At 44.2% G+C, this 25644-nt stretch overlaps 2 protein-coding genes across 3 annotated transcripts in view; one reads left to right on the forward strand and one right to left on the reverse strand.

The window, feature by feature from the left end:
- Ncapd3 (non-SMC condensin II complex subunit D3) overlaps positions 1-12118 on the forward strand; it is a 73165-nt gene extending 61047 nt beyond the window's left edge. For both annotated transcript variants that reach the window (XM_027411712.2, XM_027411713.2), the window contains 9 exons: positions 26-222; positions 2550-2660; positions 4077-4259; positions 4834-4991; positions 5232-5371; positions 6482-6556; positions 11189-11263; positions 11353-11413; positions 11484-12118. In XM_027411712.2, coding sequence (XP_027267513.1) covers positions 26-222; positions 2550-2660; positions 4077-4259; positions 4834-4991; positions 5232-5371; positions 6482-6556; positions 11189-11263; positions 11353-11413; positions 11484-11592 — 1109 coding nt within the window. In that variant the 3' untranslated portion in view covers positions 11593-12118. The remainder of the gene's footprint in view (positions 1-25; positions 223-2549; positions 2661-4076; positions 4260-4833; positions 4992-5231; positions 5372-6481; positions 6557-11188; positions 11264-11352; positions 11414-11483) is intronic.
- A 3186-nt stretch (positions 12119-15304) lies between these two features.
- Jam3 (junctional adhesion molecule 3) lies at positions 15305-25419 on the reverse strand. The gene is made up of 9 exons (XM_035444203.1): positions 25362-25419; positions 24338-24403; positions 23466-23579; positions 18922-19074; positions 18291-18493; positions 17147-17246; positions 15688-15817; positions 15553-15607; positions 15305-15340 (listed from the first exon to the last, which is right to left on the reverse strand). The coding sequence occupies exons 1-9, from the start codon at positions 25417-25419 to the stop codon at positions 15305-15307; spliced, it is 915 nt and encodes a 304-aa protein (XP_035300094.1).
- Between the last annotated feature and the right edge of the window lie 225 nt (positions 25420-25644).

Raw genomic sequence — 25644 nt, forward strand, 5'->3', positions numbered from 1 at the left:
ACACTGCTCCCCTGTGCTCTCTCAGCATGCTTCACTGATGGCATCCTGCCCCTGGACATGGAGGCCAGTGAGTTGCTCTCAGATACCTTTGACATCCTCAGCTCAAAGGAGATCAAGCTGTTGGCAATGAGAGCTCAAGCGTGCAAGGATCTCTTGGAGGAAGACGACATGGCTCTGGCAAATGTGGTCATGCAGGAAGCCCAGATGAAGATCATCTCCCAGGTATGTGCACATTCTGCTGCTCCAGTGTGGTTGTGTACCTAAGTCCTGGAGCCATTCTTACCAGTGGCTTTATGGGTGGTCGTGATTCTGAAGTCTCTGCCTCTAGCTACAGCTCCTTCCACGAACCTGAATGTGTATTTCTTTCTTTTTTTTTAAATTTGTTTATTTTAATTAAAAAGATTATTTTACATGTTAATCCCAGTTCCCTCTCCCTCCCCTCCTCCCCTCCCCCCCCAACTAATACCCTACCTATCCCATACCCTATCAGCTCCCCAGGGAGGGTGAGGCCTTCTGTAGGGGGGTCTTCAAAGTCTGTCATATCCTTTGGGATAGGGCCTAGGCCAACCCCCTTGTGTCTAGGCTCAGGGAGTATCCTTCCATGTGGGATGAGTTCCCAGAGTCTATTCCTGTGCTAGGGATAAGTACTGATCCACTACAAGGGGCCCCATAGATTTCCAAGGTCTCCTCACTGACACCCATGTTCAGGGGGTCTGGATCAGTCCCATGCTGGTTTCCCAGCTATCAGTCTGGGGACCAACAGCTCTCCCTTGTTCAGGCCAGCTGTTTCTGTGGGTTTCATCAACCTGGTATAGACCCCTATGCTCATCAATTCTCCTTCTCCCACAACTGAATTTCAGTTCAGTTCAAGGTTTAGCTGTGGGTGTCTGCTTCTACTTCCACCAGCTGCTGGATGAAAGCTATAGGATGGCATATGAATTAGTCATCAATCTCATTATCAGGAGAGGGCATTTAAGGTAGCCTCTCCTCTGTTGCTTAGATTGTTAGTTGGCGTTATCTTTGTAGCGCTCCAGACATTTACCTAATGCCTGATTTCTCTTTAAACCTATAATATCTCCCTCTATTATATTATCTCTTATCTTGCTCTCTTCTGTTCTTCCCCCAGCTCAACCACCCTGCCCCATCATGTCCTCCTCACCCCTCCTCTTCTCCCCTTCTCATTTTCCTAGTTCCCTCTCCCCTCCCCCCATACTACCAATTTGCTCAGGAGGTCTTGTCCGTTTCCACTTCTCCAGGGGACCATGTATGTCTCTCTTAGGGTACTCCTTGTTTACTAGCTTCTCTGGCAGTGTGGATTGTAGGCTGGTAATCCTTTACTCTATGTCTAAAACCCACGTATGAGTGAGTACATACCATGTTTGTCTTTTTGTGACTGGGTTACCTTGCACTGAAGGTAACTGAACTGAATGTGTATTTCTTGCCTGTCCAGATGTACATGGTGTCTCACATTTACTGTCAGAACTAAATTAATCATTTATTCTTGGTTGGTTCCATCTTCCAGTCTTTTGTAGGGAATGGAGCAATTATATACCAAAGATTCCTTTTTAGAGATTTGCGCTACAGCCAAAGGCAGAGTCTGGCATACCAAGAATATGTTTGAGTTGACCAACAGAGTCAAATTAGAAGCTCAGTGACTGGAAAGACCTAGTTGTCACATCCCTCAGCAGGCTCCATGGTCTTGTACCTAGCTTGAATGTCTGGTTTGATTTCCTATCTGAACCCTGGAATCTTTTGATCCCAAAAAATTTTGATTACATTCAATTTTCCAGAAGATCTTGTCTGTTTTACTTGCATGCTGTCTCTTGCCTTTCCAGTGGTTGTTTCTTTTAGCATGTGCCATTTCCTGTCAGCACCCTTCCTATCTCCGGTTTTTCTCTTGCAGAACATGTACTGTGCACTCTTCTGCCAAAACAATCTTTCTTAAGCACAGTTATCCTCTGTAAAATATATTGAAAATGGCTGTTGAGGCAGCAAGGAACTTCTGGGGGTGGTGGGTTGCAGATGATCTGTGCTATGGAGCACTTGGTGCTTCATGAATGCTCATGGAACTTTTCTTAAAAGGATAAATGTGGGGGCTGGCTGGAAAGAGGGCTCATCAATTAAGAGTACTTGCTGTATTCTTTACTTTTTACTCAGAAGAGTATAATGTGTCTCTTTGGTAATCAGCATGAACAGATTGTCTTTCAAAAGGAAGGGTGCAGGGTAGAGCCAGGGCCAAGGTCCATCAGGGCTGTGTGGAGGGTGGAACTTTTTGTCAAGTTCCTCATCATATTTCTTACTCCTTGTTGTCATTTAGAACATGTGAATGGTGTTAATGTGCATTCTGATGGACAAGCCTGCACATGCTGTGGCACTTAAGGTCTGAGGACAGGCTGTGCATACACGCTCTTTATTCCCAGTATCCTGGTCAAATGGCAGACAAGCCTCCGTAGTCTGCTAGATTTGGTGTGCTCAAAGAAGTGGATCAAGGAAAAGTTATTTTCAAATATGTGTGCAAATAAGGCATGCTTTTGTTTGTACCCCTGCAGGTTCAAAAGAGGAATTTCATAGAGAATATTATTCCAATCATCACCTCCCTGAAGACTGTGCTGGAGAAAAACAAGATCCCTGCTCTGCGGGAACTCATGAACTACCTCAGGGTAAGTGAGGAGCTTGCTCTGTGGGGTTTTCCTCCCCAGCCCCACTGCCCCAGGTCCATTGCTTAGTCTAGACAGTGAATGAGATCTCAGAATGCTTCGAAACCCAGTCTGTGTAGAATTGTCCCTACTGGGACTGCTGTGGACTTTGAGGTACTGAAGAGTCTGGCAGAGGCACCACTGAGGTTGCTCCTTCTGTTTCTCAGGCAGCTGAGCTTTAAAAACAGTCATGTTCTGAACCTATCTATCTTTCCTTGGGAAGAGGTTCCAGTCTAAAGGTTTTCTCCACTAAGGCTGAGGACAAGACGTTATCCTTGTCCACCCGGTAAGGATGGACTGGAAATTAGTAGTCATGTTTCATGTTGGGTGTTTGCTTTTGTGGGCAAGAAGTCATGGGCCTATGGCAGGATCATGCACACCGGGATAGGGTGTTGCCTTGAGGGCAATTCCTGTACCTGGGCTGTCTGTAAAGCAGGGGCCATGAGAAGCTACCCTAGCAAAACTGGCATGTGTTTACCTAAAGTACAGACCTAAGCAAGGCCTTTGACAAAAGGAGGCACATTTTTCTCCTTTAATGTAGCAGCTTTTTCTTTGTTCATATTTTTTTTCTTTTTTTATTTAAATTTTTTTCATTTTACATACCAACCCCAGTTGCCTCTCTCTCACCTCCTGCCCCCCCACCTCCCTCTTCCCATCCCCCCACCTCCACTCCTCAGGGGGCAAGGCCTTCCTTGGAGAGTCCACAAAGTCTGGCATACCAAGATGAGGCAAGACCAAAGCCCCTCCCTGCTGTATTGGTGATGGCAGGATGGCTCAGTAAACAAAGGTGCTTACTGTCCCAGAACCCGTATGGTAGAGGGGAGAACTGACACCAGTATGTTTTCTTCTGACGTAAAATGTTTCTTTGAAATAGTTTGCCTCCTAGGGAAAGTCAGCTAGGAAAGATGAACTCACTTAATGGAGACCATGAGAATTTACTTTTTGTTGTTGTGCCATACACCCTTCCCTCCCTGCTTCCGGGGCACCAGTAGAGAAAGCTGAGGCAGACATGAGCAGCTTCCAGGCTGCACCACCTCTGTGACCTCCACAAGGACCTTTCCCATCAACATGGCCGCTAGACAGGAAACATCCTGAGAGGCCACAACTGTTAGCTAATAACTCACATCATGGTCACCTGCTTTTGCGGTCAGTGCTTGCTCAGAAAATGCCATTGTGCTGAGCAACCTGTTAATTGTGTCATGGGGTACTGATGATGTGTTGTTGCTGTGGAGATAAGGCGAACCGTGTAGCTTGAGCTTACCTGGAACTCAGGATCCTCCGGTCTCACCTGCCCTGCTACTGGAATTGCAGGTGTGCACCACACCAGTAAGACCTCACTTTTTATCAGGAAGATACTAAAGGATGCTGTGTCTGTTTCAGGAGGTGATGCAGGATTACCGAGATGAAATCAAAGATTTCTTTGCAGTTGACAAACAACTGGCCTCTGAACTTGAGTATGACATGAAGAAGTACAACGAACAGTTAGCTCAGGAACAAGCTCTGACAGCACAAGCTGATGTGAGCAGAATGGCTGAAGGGGGTGACAGAGCACAGCCCATGCAGGTACGAGAGGCCACCATGGTTCACCAGCTCTCTAGTCTGCTGCTTGCAGTCATTTTTCTTTGCATTCCTCAAAATCTGTAATCAGAGGTTGGAGTTGACATCTGGGGCTTGTTCCTTGCTGGCCAACTTGTTACATGTGATAGACACACCAGTAGCTCAAGGGTTCTCTTTCTCCAGGCCCTGTCAGGGGACCTTGCCTGGGAAAGTGTGGTAATCATTAGAGAGTGTGAGTTCCCAGTAGGTACACTGGCAGAGCACACATGATCTTTGATTTCTGTAGCCACCTCCGCCTCCATCTTTCCATGTCTTCTGTGTTGAGTCTGCCCTGTAGAGCTTATTGTGTGTGAGGGCATTTGTGAGTGTAGCTGTTGCTCACATTCTTTTGTCTAAGGAGCTCAAGCAGATATGCTATATTAAAAGGGAAAGACAAACCTGCCACAGCATCCGTGTGAGGCGGTTTGTGGATAGTTCTGTTTTAAAGGGAAGGTCTTGGTTGTCCTTGTCCAGGGTGAAATTGGATTACCTGGGCACTTTTCATAGCATTTCATGATATTCTTGTTTATTCCTGGAATAGGGTACTCCTGACTCACAAGCCATACCTGCTGCTGCTGATCAGGAAAATGTTAATGTGCCTGTGGCCAACAGCCGGCCTTCAGCACCTGGGTCCAGCTTCACGCCAACTCTGTCTCCCATATCCGAAAATGGGCCTCTGACGATGATACCCAGTGCCAGGTAGGGAGCCCATTGAGACAGCAGCAGCCTGAGTCTCTTCATGGTATTCTCATAGCCATCTTTTCATTCCCACCAGGCCTCAACCATCACTGTCTCATCACTGTCCTGACACCTCACACCACATACTTCTCTGAGTGGGAAGAGGGTGTTTGAACAGTCTATCAGAAAGGAAGCGGGGGGCACTGATGCCTCCATGGTGGTCTGCACTTGCAGTCAGTGTCTGGGATCTTGTGTCCACAGGTCCATGTCCCTGAGTACCATCGCAATTCTGAACTCAGTCAAGAAAGCCGTCGAGTCGAAGAACAAAAGTCATAGGCGCAGCTTAGGAGCTTTACCTTTCAGTGTAGAGTCTGGAAGCCCAGAAAAATCCCGCAGCCATGGTAAGCATTATGGTTGCCACTAGATCAAGTGAGCATGTGCAGTTCAAAAAGCCAGTATATGTCTCATCTCTTTTAAAATCTTATCTTTTTTCACTTTCCTTTTCTTTTTATTCTTTTATCCCCCTGAGATACAGCTTCTCTGTGTAGCCCTGACTCTCCTGGAACCTGACCTGTAAGTCCAGGCTGGCCTCAAACTCCCAGAGATCTCCTGCCTCTGCCTCCCAAGTGCTGGTATTAAAGGTATGTGCCACCACAACCCAGCTGAAAATGTTTGCTGTTGTCCTTAAATAGCATTAATTGGAGATTCAGGATTAAGGCTGAGCATATTTCCTGTGCTAAGGGATTTGGAAAATGGGGTGCTAAAGCCATCACTTTCCTAACACACATGTGTTTTATTTATGACTGGGTTCTTACTGTGATGCTTTATAACTTGCTTCATCTACACACCTGTAAGATACATAGTGAAAATGATTCCGTGAGTGTTTCAAAAGACTCTTGTCCAGTGGCTTTATAGCATCCCATCTCAAACTGGGGGTCCTGAGCCTTTTTTTACTACCCTATTCTTGAAAGTTTTGATGCTTTTCAATTTTTTTTTATGTAAATAACACAGTAAAAGTCCTTGTAAGTCGTCTTCTATGCAAAATTATTTCCAGTGGCAAAGACCTAAGCTGGGTTTGGTGGTCTGCACCTATAATCCAGCACTTGGGAGGATGAAGCAGAAGGACTGTCATGATTTTTAGGCCAACCTGGGCTACAGAGTGAGCCCTTGTCTCTGAAATAATAACAATAACATATATATATATATATATATATATATATATATATATATATATATATGTTACATTGCCAAACTGTCAAAAATGTAAAAATAGCATGGTTTTAGTTTCCGCTTCCTTGAACGCTTTGAATGTGGACATTGCCCTGGAGCTTTAATTTTTATTTTACATTGTTTTCTTAATTTCTATGACCTGTTTGTTATATCACTTAAAACATTGGGAATTTTTACTTTTCACGTGTAGCTTGTTTTCTTATTTTTCTTTTTTTCCTTTTTTGTGTATGATGCTGCTTTGGGATTTTGAACTGATACATATTTCTGTTCTATCTTCGCAGCTTCCCTAAGCATGGAGCAAGAGTCCGATGCAGCTGTCAAACATGTAACTAAACGGGCAATCAGCACCCCAGAAAGTAAGTAACTAGTTGGAATAGGCTAGTTTTTCCCATCCTTCCCTCCAGTTGCCATAATAATGCTAATGGTAAACCTTCCACTGTAAGATAGTCCTTGTAATCGGCTGCTGATGTGCATGTTTCATGGTGACTGCTCTTACTTGATGGAGAGTTTACTGAACAGTAAGCACTCATCCCAGGGGTTCATGCATTAACTTGGTTAAACCTCACAACCCGAGAGGGATCCTGAACTGGGGAACAGATAGGTTAGGTCACAGCCCCAAAGTAACATTATGGAGGTGACCCTCTGCTAGTCTGGTTTGCCCTAGGCTGTGGTCAGAGGTTAGCACTGCATGTATCTTATTGCTCTGGGGTTCTGCCCTGGTGCACCACTCCTCCTGTATATACCAAGAGTATGGGTCTCCTCACATCCTATTGTATGTGTGCTTCTAATGTCCTAAGTCAGAACAGTTAGCTTCTTGTTCTCCCAAACCAAATAAAAACTTACCCAGGGAGAAAACCCTTACCTAAAATGCTGGCACCAGAAGTGTTTACAATTCACGATCTCTTGCAACTTCCAGTTCCAAGATTTTGGGATATTTGTATATATTTAATGAGATATCTTTGGAATGGACCCAACTTTAATTCATTTGTCTCATATATACCCCAAACATATAGCCTGGAATAATATAAAACCTGTTTTGACTGCCACCATCATGTGAGGTCAGTTATTTTCCACTTTGACTTTGTGTTGCAATAATTCAGATTTGAGGTCATTTGCAATTTTCACTTTTTAAGATTGGCATTGTTCAGCTTGGACTATAGAGACCACTGCTGGCTGACATGCATACTCTTAATTCCTGAGAGCCTGCCTGGTATGCCTTCCCTGCCCTGCCCCAGCTGAGCATGCTAGGGTGCCTGTGTCAAGCCACTCTTCATTCTAAATAGAGAGGCCTCAGACCTCTCTGCACTGCGTCCCACACTTCAGCTTCATTCTTTCTGTCCTTGCTGTTGGTTGGAAGCTGTTTTATTCCTGCCTATATGAGGCCACCCACAGAGCCCCTGGATAGATATTACAGAGACCTGTTAAAAAAAACACCAGATCGTGACCTCTGTGCCCCTCTGGGCCTGTCTCTCTCTTTGGTTCCTGTGATGGTGAGATGAGAACAGAGCTTCTGGACAGCAGTGATGAGACACTCATGCCTTCAGCCCATGTACTTTCCCGGCATACCTCCTGGATTCTGGCTACTTGCCATTCTGTTAACTTATGGTGTTTTGGTGTCTTAAAATATGCAAGTGGTTATAGGTCCTTGTCATGCAGGACCCCCTTTTCAGGGAATTACTGTGAATGATCAGAATTCCTACCCTACTTTTCCTTAGATAACAACTGGATCATGGCAGTTTTTGATATTAAGACAGTTATTGTGACTTGTTGGGTACCAGCAGGTATGACGTAAGATACGTAAAATTGTCCTCCTCTTACAGAGAGAAGTTTTTATGTTCAGTGTTCTGGCTCAGGGGAACAAAGTGCTTCTATTTTGGCACTTAGGTACCATATGCTATAGAAGCAGAGCACATGTACCTCATTTCAGCTTTGCGTATCCCATGAGTCCCTGATGTCAATCTTCAGTTGGTTTCCTGGCAGCATGTGTTGCTTAGCAGTGAAATCTGGCATGGTGCATTCATGCTGATCTAATTTGCATGTATGGAATCGTCTTTGATGGAAAATCAAACTCGGGTGTCACTAGGTCAGGACACTGCCTGTTCTTTCTCTGGCTGTTGGTGCAGTTTCTACCCATCTGTATTTTGAACCAGGAAGGAAGGCTCAAAAAAGGGCCCCTCCCTGTTCTCTCCTTCCTGGGAGAACTGTCAGAGCATGGGTGCCCTTCTACTTCCAGATGATTTATACAATCCCCCCCCCTACCCCCCGCAACCTGGCACCATACCTAGCACTTTCCTTGGTGGTAACCACCCATTCTGATGGGCTTGGTATCTGGTATCATTTCAGCTATGATCCCATTTCCCTGACAGCTGAGGCTATTGAACATCTTTCCATGATTTATTGGCCACATGTACTTTGAGAACTTGTTGGATTAGTATGCCCATTTATCCACTGGATTTTGTTCTTTGGAATTTGTTTAATTCTTTTGTTGTTGTTGGGATTTTTTTTGTTTTGTTTTTTGGAGACAGGGTTTCTCTGTGTAGCTTTGGAGCCTATCCTGGCACTCTCTCTGGGGACCAGGCTGGCCTCGAACTCACCTGCCTCTGCCTCCCGAGTGCTGGAATTAAAGGTGTGTGCCACCAAGGCCTGCCTGGAATTTGTTTAATTCTTATGCTATGGCTATTAACTTCACCAGAGGAGCAACAAAGATTTTTGCTCCACTCTGTAGGTTGTCTCATCACTCTGCTGTTTCCTGTGCTGTGTAGAGCTTTGTCATTGATTTGATGCAATCCTGTTTCTCAGGTCTTGTTGTCCTTTCTTCGGTTTCTAGAATTCTATTCAGAAAGTCATTACCCATGATTGTATCTGGAAAATTTCCCCATGTTTCCTCTAGCAGTTTGAAAGTCTTAAATTGAGGCCTTTGCCCCATTTCCAGATGATTTTTTTGCCAAGGGTGAAAAGGATTTCATTGTACTGTACTATATCTAGGTAGAGCCTGTCTTCCTTGTGCCATTTACTTGTTGAAGAGGGGTGGGGTTGTTTCCTTCATTTTAAAGCACCTTCGTTGACAATGAAGTGGCTCCAGCTGTACAGGCTGGTGTTGGGGTCTTCTGCTCCCTGAGCTGTGACAGCCCTGGGTAGCATAATGAACTTAAGCCCTGCTGCTACTCCAGCATCGCTCTCTCTACTTGATCTCTGCTTTAGCTATTTTCGGGTCTTTTGTGCTAATGTGTGAATTTTAGAATTTTTTTTCTATTTCTGCAAATGTCAATTTTGATAATCATTGCCTATATTTATTTTGTACATCCGTTTTCATGATGTAAATTCTGATCATCCATAAACATGGAAAGTCCTATCTTTTTAGTTGAGTCTAGCCCTTAATCTCTATTCCACACAGGAAGTCTATCATCTTATATCCTTTTTTCTCTTTCAGCATTTTATAGCTGTCATTTGTAGAGTTGTGTTTCCCCTGCACTCCCCAGCCCATTAGACATTTTGTATTTAGCTATTGTGAGAGGAATTATTTTCCTGATTTCTCATTCTGCCTTTGATTCTGAACAGAGTGCACCTAGAGCTGTCAGAACCTCCCAGGATGCATATAGGCTTCCAGCTGGGAGAGTCAGTGTGTGAGGCAGAGGGGGGCGGTGCAGGCATGATTCCTTTGACAGTGCAGGTAGAGACCTTCCAGGGACAGAAACAAGCAGCCCTGTGCTGCTTGATTGTAGTAGCAAAAGGTAGGATTCTCTGCCAGTGTGCCAGCAGAGCTTGAGTAGCTGTCAGTGGTCCAGCACTGCAGTGGGTGTTAGCATGTTTCCATCCACGAAGGTTCACTGTATGCTCACACATGCCCATAGGAATGCAGCATGTAGACCCAGGCTCTGCTCCCATGTGGAGTTTTTAACAGCTTTGGCTGATCCACAGTGCACCAAGGCTTCAGCTGTAGGACTCCAGGATGGGGCAATGTGTCGTGGGCAGGTAGAGGTAATAGAGGAGTTGAATGTGCACATAGGTATGACAGGCTAGGGGCTGCTGAAGAAAGGTCGTCCACATGCCCAGGGGACCCAGGTGGATTAAACCATGTTCATGAAGCTTCTGAGTTTATAAAGGTGGCTTGGGGCTAGCTCAAACTGGTAGATTTTCAGTTCTCCTTGATAGACAGAGCCGAGCCCCATCAGGATCTCTAACCAGGACACTAACTTTACCTGTTCTTTAAATCAGCATGGCCCCAGTAACATAGGGAATTATAGCAAATAAATTATTTCCTTGGCACTTAGCTTGCACCAGATACTGTGTTAAGACACTTTATTATATCTCATATAAACGGACTATGAATGACTTGAATTTCTGCTGGTGAAAGAACAGAACACAATCCCAGTCAGGCTGAAGAGACCTTTGAGGTCAGGGACACAACATGAAAGATCAAGAATACGGGGCGAGACGGACTGAGATACTTACAGTGAGCAAGGACAGGAACAAGGAAGAAGAGAGTGGACAGGGTGGTTACTGTCTCCATGTAGAGATATAGCCTGTGGTTCTGGCCAGTTAAGCTTTAGAGGACCACATATCAATCCTTCCAACACATTAGTAACAAGGAAGAAACGCCAGGGGCACAAGCAATGTGTTTTGACATCTCCTTAGGAAATACAGGTGAGACACATAGGAAATGGAGAGAGAACCAGGAGGGAAGTTGAGGGTCACCTCCATATGGGTAGTCACTGAAGGAAGATGCGAACGAGATGGGAGAAGCTATAGGTGTTCAAAAATGAAGGCCTGGGCTATAGTGCAACCTTAGAAAGGCCCTGGTGGAAAGAGGAAGTCAGGAGAGGCTGATGGTGTCTCCATCTGGGTGCAGTCCTGCAGCACACAGAAGCTTTTGATGAGTGGCCGTCACCTGTGTGTGAGGTAGCGGCTAGGATTGAAAACCAGAGTAGAGAGAACTTGGTGGCTATGTATTACTGAATTTTTACTAACACTGTTTCCCCTTTACCCAGAGTCCATCAATAATGTCACATTTGGAGCAGGGGTCAGTTACATAGGGACACCAGCAACTCCACTTTTTACCAAAGGTAAGTTCTGGGTTTTCATCTGATCAGGACACCCACTGCCTTTGAAGTTTTGGGAAAACTAAATTTCTTTGTGTTTGACTCCTTTTCAGAGAAAGTCGAAGCCCAGGATCAAGGAAATGACATTTTATGTTTATCGCTGCCTGATAAATCGTAAGTTCTCTTGGGGGGAGCATTTTTGTAGAGCTTTCTCTTTTCATTGACTGTACATTTTCTTCTCCAGGCCTCCACAGTCTCCACAGTGGAATGTAAAGTCTCTAGCCAGAAACAAGGACAACCCAAGATCCAGCAGGAGGTCCCTCCGCAAGACCCCCCTGAAGACAGCCAACTGAAACAGTGTGCCTCAGCAGTAACTTCAGGGACATTTGCCTTTCCCATGTGGAAGGGAAAAGGCTGGCATGGCATGGTCTGCATGTGGAGAGACTTGCCTATACAGTACCAAGTCCTTTGGTAGAATACCAGCATGGCTTTGTTTAACTTGTGTTTGGCTAACCAGCCTTCCATGTTTCTCTTTATGTTACTGTAGTTGAGATTTGTAAATAAATAGAGAGATTACATATTTAGACTTTTTTTACAATAACAATAAGCTATTTAATATTGTGACGTTGTGTTTGAGTCTCAAACCTTCTGTGGTAAGTTATAATCTGGTCTTTAAGGAACACAATTTTAGAAACCAGCTTTCTTCTGTATAACTCAAGTGTCTATAGCTTGTCTGAATTTGTTACAATAGATATTTCCCCTCAGCTAATGGTAAAATTTTGATTGAAATATTTTTCTATTATTTATAATTGCAGATTTTATTAAAAGAGATGTACAGTCTTTCTAAAATGAAGTAATAAAGGTCAAATATAAATATAACCTAGCATTTAATATAACTTTTCTGGCTTTTGGGACAGGGCTTTATTGGTTGTTGTCTTAACCCTGCATTAAGGATTTACCAATACTTAAATACAAATAAGATCAAATCTTTCCCACTATGGTTCGTCTGCCCACCTGCCTGTGTTCCATATAGAAACTTCTGTCTACCTAACAACAGACATCCTATTAGTATATTAGGTATACTAGTATATATGTGACACTGCTGAGGACTGCTCCACAACTGGGCATGACTTGAGTCTCTTGAGTTGGTGTTGTTTGTGGACTCTGAAGAGATGGATTGAGTCCCTGCTTTTCTGGAGACGTGAGTCGCACTTTATTGCTCAGCATGTTAAAATGGGCTCATCTAGCCCTTTTCTTGTGTCAGCCTCACATAGCAGGGACTACAGGCATGTTCTGCCATCCCTGGCTAATGCCGCCCTCCTTCTGCCCCCATGCTAAACCAGGACCAGGTGTGCCTAGGCAAGCCCTCTGGCACGGAACTACACTCTAGCACCAAAATTACTGTTTGTAGTGTGCATGTGGTATCTAGATTCGGGGATGGAGAACTACTGTACTTGGCCATAAAGAAGCTCCGACAATTGGTGGAATAAGTGTCATAGCTGCTCTTAAGTGAACACTTGGCTGGGTACAGATGTGACTTTCCTTATGTGATGGAACCTTTGCGGAGTATGTGCCTAACCAAATGATAAGCACACAGGGTCAGCCTAACATAGAGAAAGAAGTGGTTTCATTTTGTTTCTAAGTTTTTATAGATGAGTGAGTTTTAACAAATAACCAAATTGTAGTTGTGTTAATATAAATCTGTAACATCTACAAACAACAACTTGAACATCAATAGCCAAAAAAACAGCCTCTTTCAGGTTTCTTCAGACACATTCACATACTACGGGTCAGTGAGCTCCTTCAGGCCATATCTGTACAGTCACAGGCCACTGCTTTCCAGGCTCACGTGTTGCTTTGTCAGACTTAGTTCCCATGGCGCGGTGAAAGGCGGCTTCAGGGCATGAAAGAATAAAAGAGGGAGCAACATGGCTACCCTATTGCTGTAACAGCCACTGGAAGGCCAGTGTATTATTCTCCCACCCCACCCCATTAGATGGCAGATATCCTGCTCTACCAAGAGGAGGGCAGAGGTAGAGGAAGGATGAGGTTATCCAAGATGCAAAAGCAAGAGAAACTGGGCTCCACTGGGCAGGCACAGAATTACTGTCCTGCTGCTCCTACTGGTATCTTAGCATATAGCCTTCCACATAAGAAAACAACAGTGTGCTTCAAGTATTCGGTGAAAAAAAGAAGGGGGGGGGGGCTGCAGAAGTACATAAAAAAAAAATTAAGATCACAAAGTGGCTACCTTCTCCATAAAAACCTCTATGGGTGCAAGGTAGGATTAGGAACTCCTTTAGACACTCCTGGCTTCAAACCACTTTACATCATGAGTCTAGCATGGTAAAGTGTTTGAGACCAAGAACGTCTGTTCCTGAAGAATAAAGGCTTTTGAATAGTGTTTCTAATGTCCCATAAAATGAGTACTGTCTCACGTAGATAAAAGATTTAAAATAAAAATTAGAAAACTGCTTTTGGCTGGGCATTTTACTTTGCTCACTGTCAGGCTTTGTACTCTGGCTGTCCTTTCTGCTATTCTTCAAAGAGCTGGGCTGGACACAACGGCTTGTCATGGAGAAGACAGCCTGCAGTGTTGAGATACTTTCATCACAACAAAGATGAACAGTAGAATCTTTTTAAAATATTTGACAGGTTCAGTTTCAAATTGCCTTTGGCCTTGCATGCAGTTATCAACTACACAGATAATTAAAATGAATTTTAAAAACAAGGACACTGGCCTTGTTTTATGACCTACCCAAAACAGGTTGAATTTGGTCACAGCACCCAAAGACTGGGATGTCACTGGCCACCTGCCTTCCTCAGCTTCCCATGTGAGAATAGCCAGCACTGCACAGCCCAGAAACCACCCATGAACACTTGAATCCAGACTCAGAGCTGAGGTCAGGGCTGTGCAGGCCGTAAGAGGACATTCCATCCCATACAAGTTAATGACCATGAACAATGGCTTAACTAGCCTTAGGAACCATGCAACTTGGTCTGCACAGTATCTCTCTGGGAGTCGGAAATCTCAGGAAGAGGCCATTCAAAACTAGCCCAGGAGTTCCCAGGGTTTCTTTATGCAAAAAGATACAAACATGACTAGATTTGATTTTTTTAATGGTTTCCTAAGCAACAGTGGTCAGACAGTAAGTTTTCTTACGAAAAATACTAAAACTTTTTATGAACAAAGGAAGGTTCAGCCAGCCGCCTTAAGAGAATCCCTTAAAAGACTTTATTACTGGTATTTTCCAATTGAACACTAGTAGCCCAAGCTTTCTAATCTTAAGTTGAACTCTTAAAAAAATACGTTTGAAACACTGTGTGGCAATATATTTACAGTTTATATAGAAATTTTCAATAATCAAAATACATCTTTAGCAAAAATTTAGAATGTTAAAATTTTATAAAATAAGCAAAACCAATAGAAAAGCAGACTTCAGTACCATTTCAGACGTAGCTTAAGAAGAGGTTCTCCTAAATCCTGGCAACTTTTGGGAAGGAGAGTTCTCTGGGTAAGATCTCGTTCCAGCAAGCAATTTTATCTTTCTGATTTGGGTTTTTATAAAATGCTGATCCAAGCAAATTTTCCAGGATGGACATGAAAATACTGGCCAATCAACAGAGGCAACACGGTGGGTCAGGGTCCAGGGAGCAAGGCACTGCCTGAAAACCTTCCTGGGGCACTGTCACAGGCATGCTCACAGAGCTGCTGCTACAGCCCAGCCCCTCATCTTCTCACAGCCTGTGCTGTCCTGGCTGCTAAACAGCCTGTGGCAAGAGCGGTCCAAGCTGCCCTGCACAAGAAAACTGATAACAGAAAGGCATTGAAGACCATCCTAATCCCCATAAGGGAATCAAGCTAGCAACAGTCTAGGTTACTATGCCCATCTTCAGGAGGATTTCTTTTATTCATGTGGCTTGTTAAAGAGCAAGGAAGGAATCGACTTTGGCCAAAACAAAAAGCTTCTGCATGGTAGCTCTGACCAGGTGCCCTGGGCTCACAGCAGCCCTTGACCAGTCTCCAGTAGAGGTATTTGCAAGTGCTCTCCCAGCCATCAGGTCTCAGATAACAAAGGACGATTTGTGTCTGAAGTCACCCTGCAAAGGCAGCACAAAGAACCAATTCAGGGGCTTTGTTGGGTGGTGTTGGAGACACACTGGTCAAATCAAATGTGAACGAATCATGTACTCCCAAAAGACGAAGCCAGGGGCAACACTAAGCAGAGGTAAGCCTCACTCAGTAGTAAGTAAACCCCCTTAGTACTGAACCCACAAGAAAACCTAGACCGTTAGGTTTTCTGCTCTATTACCTCATCACTTGTCCGAATGTAATTAACGCCATCATGCTTCCCTGGGCTCTTATAACTGTGAAGAGAAGAGGACAGTTCAGTGTGCCTATGTCGTTAATACAAGCCTGACGTCACTTCCAGACAAGATAGGCATACCTTTCTCCATCTTGTGTACTGTTGATGAAGCAACCACGTCTGTATGCACAACAGATGCCCATCGTGATCACAGCGAGAACAATAAGGACAACCAAGACTCCCCCAATAATCCCAGCAATGTTCAGATCATCTACAGAAAAAATTTGTGGGTAGAATGGTGTGATCCATCAAAAGACCTTGACCTTGTTAGGTCACCTTTCCAACCCCCACCTCACCCCCACCTCCACCTCCACCTCCATTCATGCCTACTCTATCCAGAAGAAGAAACTGACTCTTAACATCTCTCTGGCTAACCCCTGGTCACAAAACATACTATGACATAGATGGTTCAAATGCGGTTATATGCAAAGCCATTGAGAAGTTTGCCAGTGCAGGAAAAGCTTTAAGATCATGAAGAAATGGCTATATTTGCATAGAATTAAGAGCCAGGAGCCCTAAGGAAAGTAACCTTTCTCTTTTTTTCCTTTTTTTTGGGGGGGGGGTTTCAAGACAGGGTTTCTCTGTAGCTTTGGAGGCTGTCCTGGAACTAGCTCTTGTAGATCAGCCTGGTCTTGAACTCACAGAGATCCGCCTGCCTCTGCCTCCCGAGTGCTGGAATAAAAGGCGTGCGCCACCACCGCCCAGCAGAAAGTAACCTTTCTAATTTATACAGCCTGCCTTTTCTGTAGATTACTTGGGGGAAAAGAAAGCTTCCGATCTTAAACATAAAAACTGTTAAGTGCAAACTTGTCCTTTCACTTCACTGGCTGCCTATCCTCAGCCTCTTAAAACCTCTGCAAGATCCAGGTGTTTATGTAAAGATGCATGAAGAATGCAGGAAACCTTCCTACAATAGCAAATGACCCTAAAGTAATTCTTGACAGGTGAGACACACCAGAATGCTATATGCACACAGACACTTACAACAATTTCAGGTGGTTCCTGGACCCGGTGTGTAACAGTCCTCCAAATGGCTATGGAAACCACTGCTCTGAGGTGGCCACAACTGAGAATGTGAGAAGCTCCCCCATGTGGCTCAACTCACCCTATCCACTTCCTCCTGACATGCTGCCCCTCATGAGCCCACTCCCTAGAGATGACATCACAGAACAAGGAAAAGCATGGGGCTTTTAGTTTCCTGCAAAAATAGCTACTAACTGACTAGATTCTTAGAGGCCCATCAGGGCTCCCCATACAACTGGGTTTTGACATGTCTATTGTTTACCAAAGAATTTACTATACCCTGTGAAAGTTCCATGACTGTTGCCAACACCCAAAGCTCCCCAGAAGTTTGAGGTTCTACTTATTTAGATATTGTTCTTTTCATACTCCCCTTCAGACTGCAATAGATTTGAGGAGTCCCTTGTCAGCTCCAGGAAAATCCACCCATGGCAGAGTGGTTAGCTAAACTAACGTCCAGCATTCATCTTTAAATGTTCATTCCCCAGACTTCAATGTAAAATCTTTTCAAGTGACTTACAGACTTCCATGTCCTGCCCCTCACACCTGGATGCGCCTGCATCGTTGGAAGCAATGCAGTAGTACTGCCCAGAGTCGTCCTTGTGGACAGCACTGAAAACCTGTTCCAGAAATGACAAGTATTACTTCACTCAACAGGACAAACTGAGAGACAGATACACCAAGGCTGACAAAGGCCTAATGAGGCCACAAAAGTAGTCAGTTCATCCACTGTGGCCTCCCTGGCATGTGATCCTCACCTCAGAGCTTGCAACAAGGAACTCTCTTTGGGACACAGAGAGAGCAAAACTGTGCAATAACTAAAAGAAGCTGACTTCACTTTCAGTCTGAAGTCAAAGCAATCCCAATAACTCTTCTTAGTCAAGACCAAATACCCCATTACAATTCACCTGATCACTACATGCACTTGGACAGTTCACAAACCAAGACACCTCCCTGCTGAGAAGGGCCTCAAGGCCAACATGTCATTCGGTGCATGACCAAGCCCTTTTTTATTATTATTATTATTATTATTATTATTATTATTATTATTATTATTTTGTCTCCTAGTAGGTTATTCTGAAGCAAATTCCAGATGTGTGATCCGTAAGTGGTTCTTAACCTTCCTAATCAGTGGTTCTCAACCTTATTAATGCTTCGATCCTTTAATTCAATTGCTCATGTTGTGGTGACCCCCAACCATAAAATTATTTTCACTGCTACTTCAGAACTGTAATTTTGCTACTGTTATGAATTGCAGTGTAAATGCCTGTGTTTTCCAAAGGTCGTAGGTGACCCTTGTGAAAGGATTGTTTGACCCCCAGGTTGAGAACCACTACTCTATATGATAAGGATGTAAAAACTATAATCACAATACAATTGTGTTAATTACTTACTATCAAACATCTGCCCTGTAATCACGTTTCCCTCACATGATGATTTATGTATCGGTTGATTATTCAGACTGGGGTTCTGACGATGCCTTACCCATTTGTTTGCTTGCCCCTTGGTCTCTCCTAGAAGAACAGGGTTCCTTTTGTCCTACTCTTAGCACTTACTTATAGAACACCAGCACTTTTGCTATAGAGTTTCTGATGTTCTGGGTTTCTGCCTCCGCCTTGAGAAGGACCCTCACTGGCCCTCCTTCACCTGAGAAGAGCTCTTACCAGAGTGCCTGTCTCCGAGTTCACAAGGAAAGACGAATTGTGAAATCTGGGGTTGGCTCTGGAATCTGTAGGCAGTGGCACATCGTTGCGGTACCAGCTGTAGTGAGGCCGGGGATAGCCCTCACTCTCCTGACACTGCAGTGTCGCCATCTTGCCTACAGGCACAGCCTTTGGTACTCTGCAGACAGGGGTCACTGGTTTCACTGCAGGCAAAATATGGGTTGGTGTTTAAATCTCAGCACAAGCCCCTTGTAACAAAACCCAGTGTGATAAACCAGTTCTAAAGACCACAGCTCATCTTCAGCTGCCTGTTGCAGGCACCCTGCCCTTTCTTGGAGCTCACTCCACCCTGCGTGTCCAATTCCAGTTTCCAGTTCTCCCACCTTCAGAAGTAAAGTGAAAAGGAGATGATGCAAAGGGTCCCTATGTGGGTAAGGAACAGAACAGGTGCTCTGCCACCCTTCCCACCCCATCTCTTGACAGCCTCACTAGCTCCCTCTCAAAACAGCAAATAGCCCCAGAAATGCAGCTCTGGAGGAATGAAATCAAAATAGGAGCTGGTCTCTTATTCCAGAGCTAAGGACTCGTAAGGCCGGGCCAGTGCAAATGCTTCATACCAATGGGTTCCCACCTTGCACAATTAACTCAATGGTAATCTCATCAATTTCTTTTCGGTCATTTAGAGCAACGACCTCACAGCGATAGATTGCTGAGTCCGACCGTGTCACATTCCAGATCCTCAATGAAGTTTTTCCAAACACATCTGTACGACCTACCAGGTCCCCTATAAAAAAGAAGACACAGTTACCAGCCACTGGAAAACAGTGTGGGGCTGGACTTGATGGCAGAGCAAGAAGACTGCAGATTGCTTTATGTCCAGGTGAAAGAAGTGATCTTCATAAGGACTGAGCCACTGACTTCTTCCTGTATGCAACCTAATCATCAAAAATAATAACTGGCATTTAAGATAAAACCAGGAACCTTATTTTCTCTTTATTATCTCTAGGAGAGAATCCCCACTTAAAGGAAAACCAATAAACATTATAAAACAAAATCCACAAAAGATGTAGCTATCCACATACAAAAGAAGAAAGCTGAACACTGGCTGCCCTCCCTATTCAACAAACACCTACATAAGAGTTGAATGAGATACCAAGTGGTGGGGCATTCTGGAGGCAGAGGCAGGTGGATCTCTGTATGTTCAAGGCCAGCCTGGTCGGTAGAACGAGTTCCAGGACAGCCAGGGCTACACAAAGAAACCCTGTCGTGGGGGGGAAGATTGAATTAAAGTAGGGCTTAGTGGCACATTTATTTGCAACTCTATAAACTAATAGGAACTTGAGTCTGAGGTTAGCCTGGGCAACACAGTAAGCTCCAGGCCAGCCTGGGTAACATTAGCAAAGTGCTGTCCCCAAAAGTAAAACTATAAAAGTCTTAAGAGAAAAAAATCATAATTTTTATTTATTTACTTATGTATATGAGTGTTTTGCCTGCATGTATGTCTGTACACCAGCTTCATGCCTAGTGTTTGCAAAAATAGAGGAAGGGCATCAAATCCCCTTGAACCTGAGTTACAAATGGTTGCCAGCCACTATGTGGATGCTGGGAATGAAACCTAGGTCCTCTGCAAAAGCAATTGGAACTCTCAACAACTAAGCCATTTCTCCAGAAGGCATAATCTTCATGACCTTAAGTTAGGTAACAGCTTCTTAGATATGAGAACAAAGACATAAGCACAAAAAATTGGGGCTATATTAGATTTCATCAAGTTCAAAACCTTTGTGCTTTAAAGGACATAAGCAGGTGAACAGACAACCTAAAGGATGGCAGAAACTCTCCATGTCATATCAGACTAGTCTCTGGAATATATAAATTTATAATGCAATAACCAATATACAAGTTTTTAAATTAGCACAACAGTTAATTAGATATTTCTCCCAAGAAAATCTACAGCTGTCCGATATGCACATGAAGATAAAACTTCACTGAGATACCTTTATATAGCGTCTAAAATTATTCGAAGGTCAAATGATCACGAGTTTGGTAAGACCACAGGGGTATGATGGGGGGGTCAGCATTGCTAATGAGAATGTAAAATGATGATGCCAGGATTGGGTAGATGGTTCCATGATTAAGACAATTTACATTACTTTTGCAGAAGATCCAGGTTTGGTTCCCAGCAACCACATGGTGGCTCACAACCATCCACAACTCTAGTCCCAGGGGATCCAATGCCTATTCTGACCTCTGTACCCAGCGTACATATCTAATGTACAGACACACATGCAGACAAAATACTCAGACACGTAAAATAAAATCTTTTAAAAAGTGACACCGGGCCGGCCGTTGGTGGCGCAAGCCTTTAATCCCAGCACTCGGGAGGCAGAGGCAGGTGGATCTCTGTGAGTTCAAAACCAGCCAGGTCTACAAGAGCTAGTTCCAGGACAGGCTCCAAAGCCACAGAGAAACCCTGTCTCAATGCTCCCCCCACCAAAAAAAAAAAAAAAAATGACACCACTTTGGAAAACAGCCTGGCAGTTTCTTCAAAAAACTCACCATGCAGCTATTGTATGATCCAGTAGCTGTGTGCTTGGTCTTTACACAGACATGAGTACAAAATACTGATACCCAACATGTGAAAGCAGCCCAACTGTACACATCAGCTGATGATTGGACAAAATAATGTAGTAACCACACAATGAGCACTGACTCAGCCACAAAAGGGAACAAAGTTCTCATCCATGTTATACATGATGAGTCCTGAAAGTACTATGCTAACTGAAAGAAGCCAAGAACAAAAGACTAATACTCCCTTTATATGAAGTCTCAATTAAAAAAAAAAATGCAGAGAGAAAGAATAGATAGAGGGTTGCTAAGAGGTGAGGGAAGGGTCCTGCCTGTTCATGGAGATGGTTTTCTTAAGATTCTGGGATTGGACAGGGTGGTGGTTCCATACCTATGTGAATATAACAACTCCAGGGGGACAGATCTAACAGGTGCTTTGGGCACAGTCCTACCCCAAGGCACAGTAAGAGTTCTGCCTCCAACCTGGTTCTTTGTGGTAGATGCTCTGTATGGTAGCCATTCCTATAGCTAAGAGTCCATAAAAAGAAAGTTGTTATTGTTTGTGATGCAAATTATAATTTAGAGCCTTGTGCATAGTAGGTCCATCACTTTGCTCACCCCTACCCCCTCCACTTTGGTGAAATAAAAGTTTTCTTTCTTAAAGATTTATGAGTTGGTTTGTACGTATATGTGTGTGGCATGTGCAGGTATGAGTGCAGTGTCTGCAGAGTGCAGAAGAGGATATCAGAGAGCCAGGAGCTGGAGCTACAGGCTGCCTTGAGTGGGTGCTAGGAACTGAGTTCAGGTCCTCTGCAACAGGACACACTCTCAACAACTCAATCGTCTCTCCGGGACCCAAAAATACTTTGGGCTTTTATGGTTTTAATAAGTACAGCTTTGTTTTAGATTTACTTATTTATATTTTATGTATGGGTGTTTTGTCTATACACCACATGCATGCATACATAACCTGTGGAGGCCAGAAGAAGGCACCTGATCCCCTGGAGTTGTAAACCTCCAAGGGGTGCTAATATTGAGCTTCACATACAGCCCTTAGATATTGTTGGGTTTTGGCGTTTCCTCCCCCAACCCCCGCCTCAGTCCTAGAGATTGAATTCAGGGTTCATGAATGCTAGGCAGGCACTATACCACTAAGCTACAGTTGTAACCAACACACTATTTTTAAGAGCATACAACTCCTGATAACATGTAGAACTCAAATAACAAAGACTGTGATTTCCCTAAACCTGAACATATCCACACTGAACCTCCTATTTATTTCTTCCCTCAATGTGAGAAGGAAAGCAACATCCTACTGTGTTGCTTGTACTCAGAGGTACAAGCTCCCCAGACTTCTCTAACTGCCTTAACAGGCCACTTTCAGCCCCTTCAGGAAGAAGAGTGGCCAGGTCCCGCCCTATAGGAAAAAGCCCAAGGTCAGACCGAAGAATCCCACCAATCCCTGAGCTTGCCCCAAGATCAGGCGCTTACACCACCCTGGAAAGCTCCAAGGGGCCTCCTGCCCAGTTTTCAGCTACTTCTCTCCTGAGCAGAGGCAGCTACCCTCCCCCACCCCAGATATTTTTCCCAATAAATCTATTGTGTGAAGTTTGTTGTGTGGTATTTGTTGTGTGACTTTGTGGTATTCCTTGGCTCCCAACTGCCAGGATACCTTTCCTCTCAGAGCTGTAACACTTTCTCGATGTTCCACCACTACCTCCTTCAGCAGTGCTATGTCCTAACAATTCTACCCTTCCTTTTCCAGTGTCTGTACCTCAGCTCAGCCACTGAGAGCAACCCCACCCACCAGACTGCAAAGGAAAGCTGGTATGATATGGTCCTGCTCTGAATGAGCTCATCTCAGGTCTCTTTTCACCTGAGTCTTCAAATGGTATGACATGTCACTTCTCCTAGCACCTTTGATGGGTGTTAACTACTGTCCTGGCTTGTCGGACAGCTAGTACACCCCATGTCTTCCTCATCTCCCTCTCTGGCTGCAGCTCTTCTCATTAGCTAAGCTCTTCCTCATGCAGCATTTCTGTGTGTCCGCATGAAGCATTCTTTCCTGCCACCACATCTCTTACCAATCCACACTTGCTATCTGGTCTGGTCGCCTGAGCACTCTGCAGCCTACTGTCCAGATGCCTGGCCCTTGTTCTCCTCCTCCTTGCCATCCAATGGCAGCTTATGTTAGTACTGCCCCCAGATAATGTCCTGCCATCCAATGTAGGGAGACCCCAGCACTTCACACTGGACAGTGCAGCTCAATGAGAACTTGTGGCCCCATGCTGCTGTGATAATCCCTTTGTCACTTGCTCACACTATGTCTGTCATAGACCATAACAACAAGGCTAAGGAAATTGTTTGCTGTGATTTCTCAGGCAGGCAGGCTGTGCAGAGATCCAAGTCCTTACCAATGAACTGGTATCAATACTAATGAGCTGTTATCAACGCTAAAATTGAAATTTTCTCTAAGAATAAACTCAGAAAATCAGAATATTCCTAACTACAGGTGCAGGCTAGCAGTCTGGGGAAAATCTCTGCTATAAATAAATTCCAAGCTTTGTGGACAAAAGAGAAGTGAGTAGCACAGAGGATGATGGGTCATACCTTGAATCTTGTTGTCAAAATACACATAGGTGGTTTGGCCATCTTGGATTTTCTTCCATTCAATCCTAGGATCATTTGTCTGTGAGTCCGTAATGATACAAGACAATTCCACACCTAATAAGCAATGGGAGAAAAAGTGTAAGCTTAATCTTTCCTGGATTTCAAGATGATTTTTTTCTTTGCCAGAAAAACAATAAAAACATTACCAAGGATTTTACTATAGGGAGTACAGTTTCCTTTAAAGACACTGAATCTATTATATGAGATTTCTTTGTTGTGTAGGCACGGTGATAGGCAGGAAGCAGATGGCAGCCAATGTAATTTGCAGAGTATATTACTAGTCTACCCATGCACAATAGTCATCATGAACATTCTTGACCATTACATACAGGGGACTAAGGGCTGGAGCTGTGGGCTCAGTGGTTAAAAGCACTTACTGATCTTACAGAGAGCAGTTCAAGTTCCAGCACACAGCTGCCTGTAACTCCAGCTCCCAGAGATCCAAGGCCCCCTTCTGGCCTCTTCAGCATCCCCCCCCAAAACATGTACACAGACACACACACAGTCACAAATAAAATAAATATTTTTTTAAATGATAACAGATTGGGTATGGTAGTGAACATTTTTAATCCTAGCACTTGGAAGGCAGAGGCAGGCAGAACTCTGTGCGTTCCAGACCAGGCTGGCCTCTGTAGTAAATTCTAGGTCATCCAGGGCTACACAGTGAGATCCTATCTCAAACAAACAAATGTATAAATAAACTAATTAATTTAATTAAATAATCACAACAGGGAAACAGGTGTTGGGTTAGCTGCGGAGCTACCCAATGTCCACTAGGGGGCCCATTCCTCTCCATGTTTCCTTGTACTTACTTTCAAATTCATGTACCACTGGGTTTCGGTTGCTGGATTTGAGATTCACTGCCTCTATCAAGCAGCCTGGAGGGAAAAACAAAAGTGAAATCAGATACTGCACAGCTCCATAACAGCAAGAAACACTGGGTGGTGGCCACAGTTCTTCCTTCCATGTGGATGTGGATGTGAAAGTCAGTCAGAAAACACAGGGGATGGGGAAATACATCCTAAACCGTCTCTCAGGGGCAAACAGCAGTCGCCGCTTTCTTTTCAGTATGCCCTCTGGAAGGAACCAAGAGAAAGAGCAGACCCTTGAAGCCCACACTCCTCCTCAGTCCTAGTCAAAGCCCTCAGAGTGCCTTTCCAAGCCTTCTTCACTGACGCTCTGCTGTCTCTCATACAGACTGTGGGCCTCTACCATTCCTCCATTCCTCCCCGCCTTTCCTTTTTCTCCAAGCATGAAGTCCTGTAAAGGCAATCTTGATGGCACCGCACCGTTAAGAACCCATGACCTGAAGCCACCCCTTCAGGAGGGCCGCAACCCTCTCTGGCATGGCAGTCAGCCACCTAAGAGTCTGCCATGCTGTATTTTCATCTAGCTCAGGGCATCTGGAGATGTTCACACCAGACTCAGGGGAAAATAGAAGTTAGCGTATTTAGTGATTTCCATGCAGCTAAATGAGTAGAATTGATGAAATCAAGATAGCCCGAGAGAGCTTTGACAGAAACATTTACTGGTGGTTCCGGATACCGGCTTTCTATGTGACTAAAGACAGAGCTGTGATCTGGTAAGAGTATAGACTGCAGAATTACAAGGCTTGGGCCTAATACTTGCAGAAAAGTTGGAACTCCTCTAGAACACCATTTGCTTTCTGACTCCTACATTAGTAGGATGCTGGCCATGACCATCCACTGTTTCCTTTGTGGTATACAATGTTCCTGATGTGTGTTTACTTCCTTATTTACTAAGAATTCACTCACATTTTAGCAAAAGTCTAAAAGAGTTTTTAAAAAGGTGATGGGAAGCAGAAGCTGCTGTTACTTCTGTGGAAGGTTGCAGAACCAAGATACCTGAAGATAATCTGCACTGGGATAACCATGAGCTACCCTTTCTGAGGGCCAGAAGAAAATACTGCATGTTCAACACTACTTCTCCTTCAACCTCAAAGTTCCCAGTGGCTCGCTAATGGGGAGTAACATGTGATACACGGACTATCTTCCAAGCCCACCCAGGTTCCTTCTAATGGAAGTCACCACTAACAGTTCTTTTGGTATGGTCTCTATGATGTAGATGACATATGAAAATTGGCCTTAAGGGACAGTGG

Source organism: Cricetulus griseus, chromosome 4, assembly GCF_003668045.3.
Source record: "Cricetulus griseus strain 17A/GY chromosome 4, alternate assembly CriGri-PICRH-1.0, whole genome shotgun sequence".
NCBI lineage: Eukaryota > Metazoa > Chordata > Mammalia > Rodentia > Cricetidae > Cricetulus > Cricetulus griseus.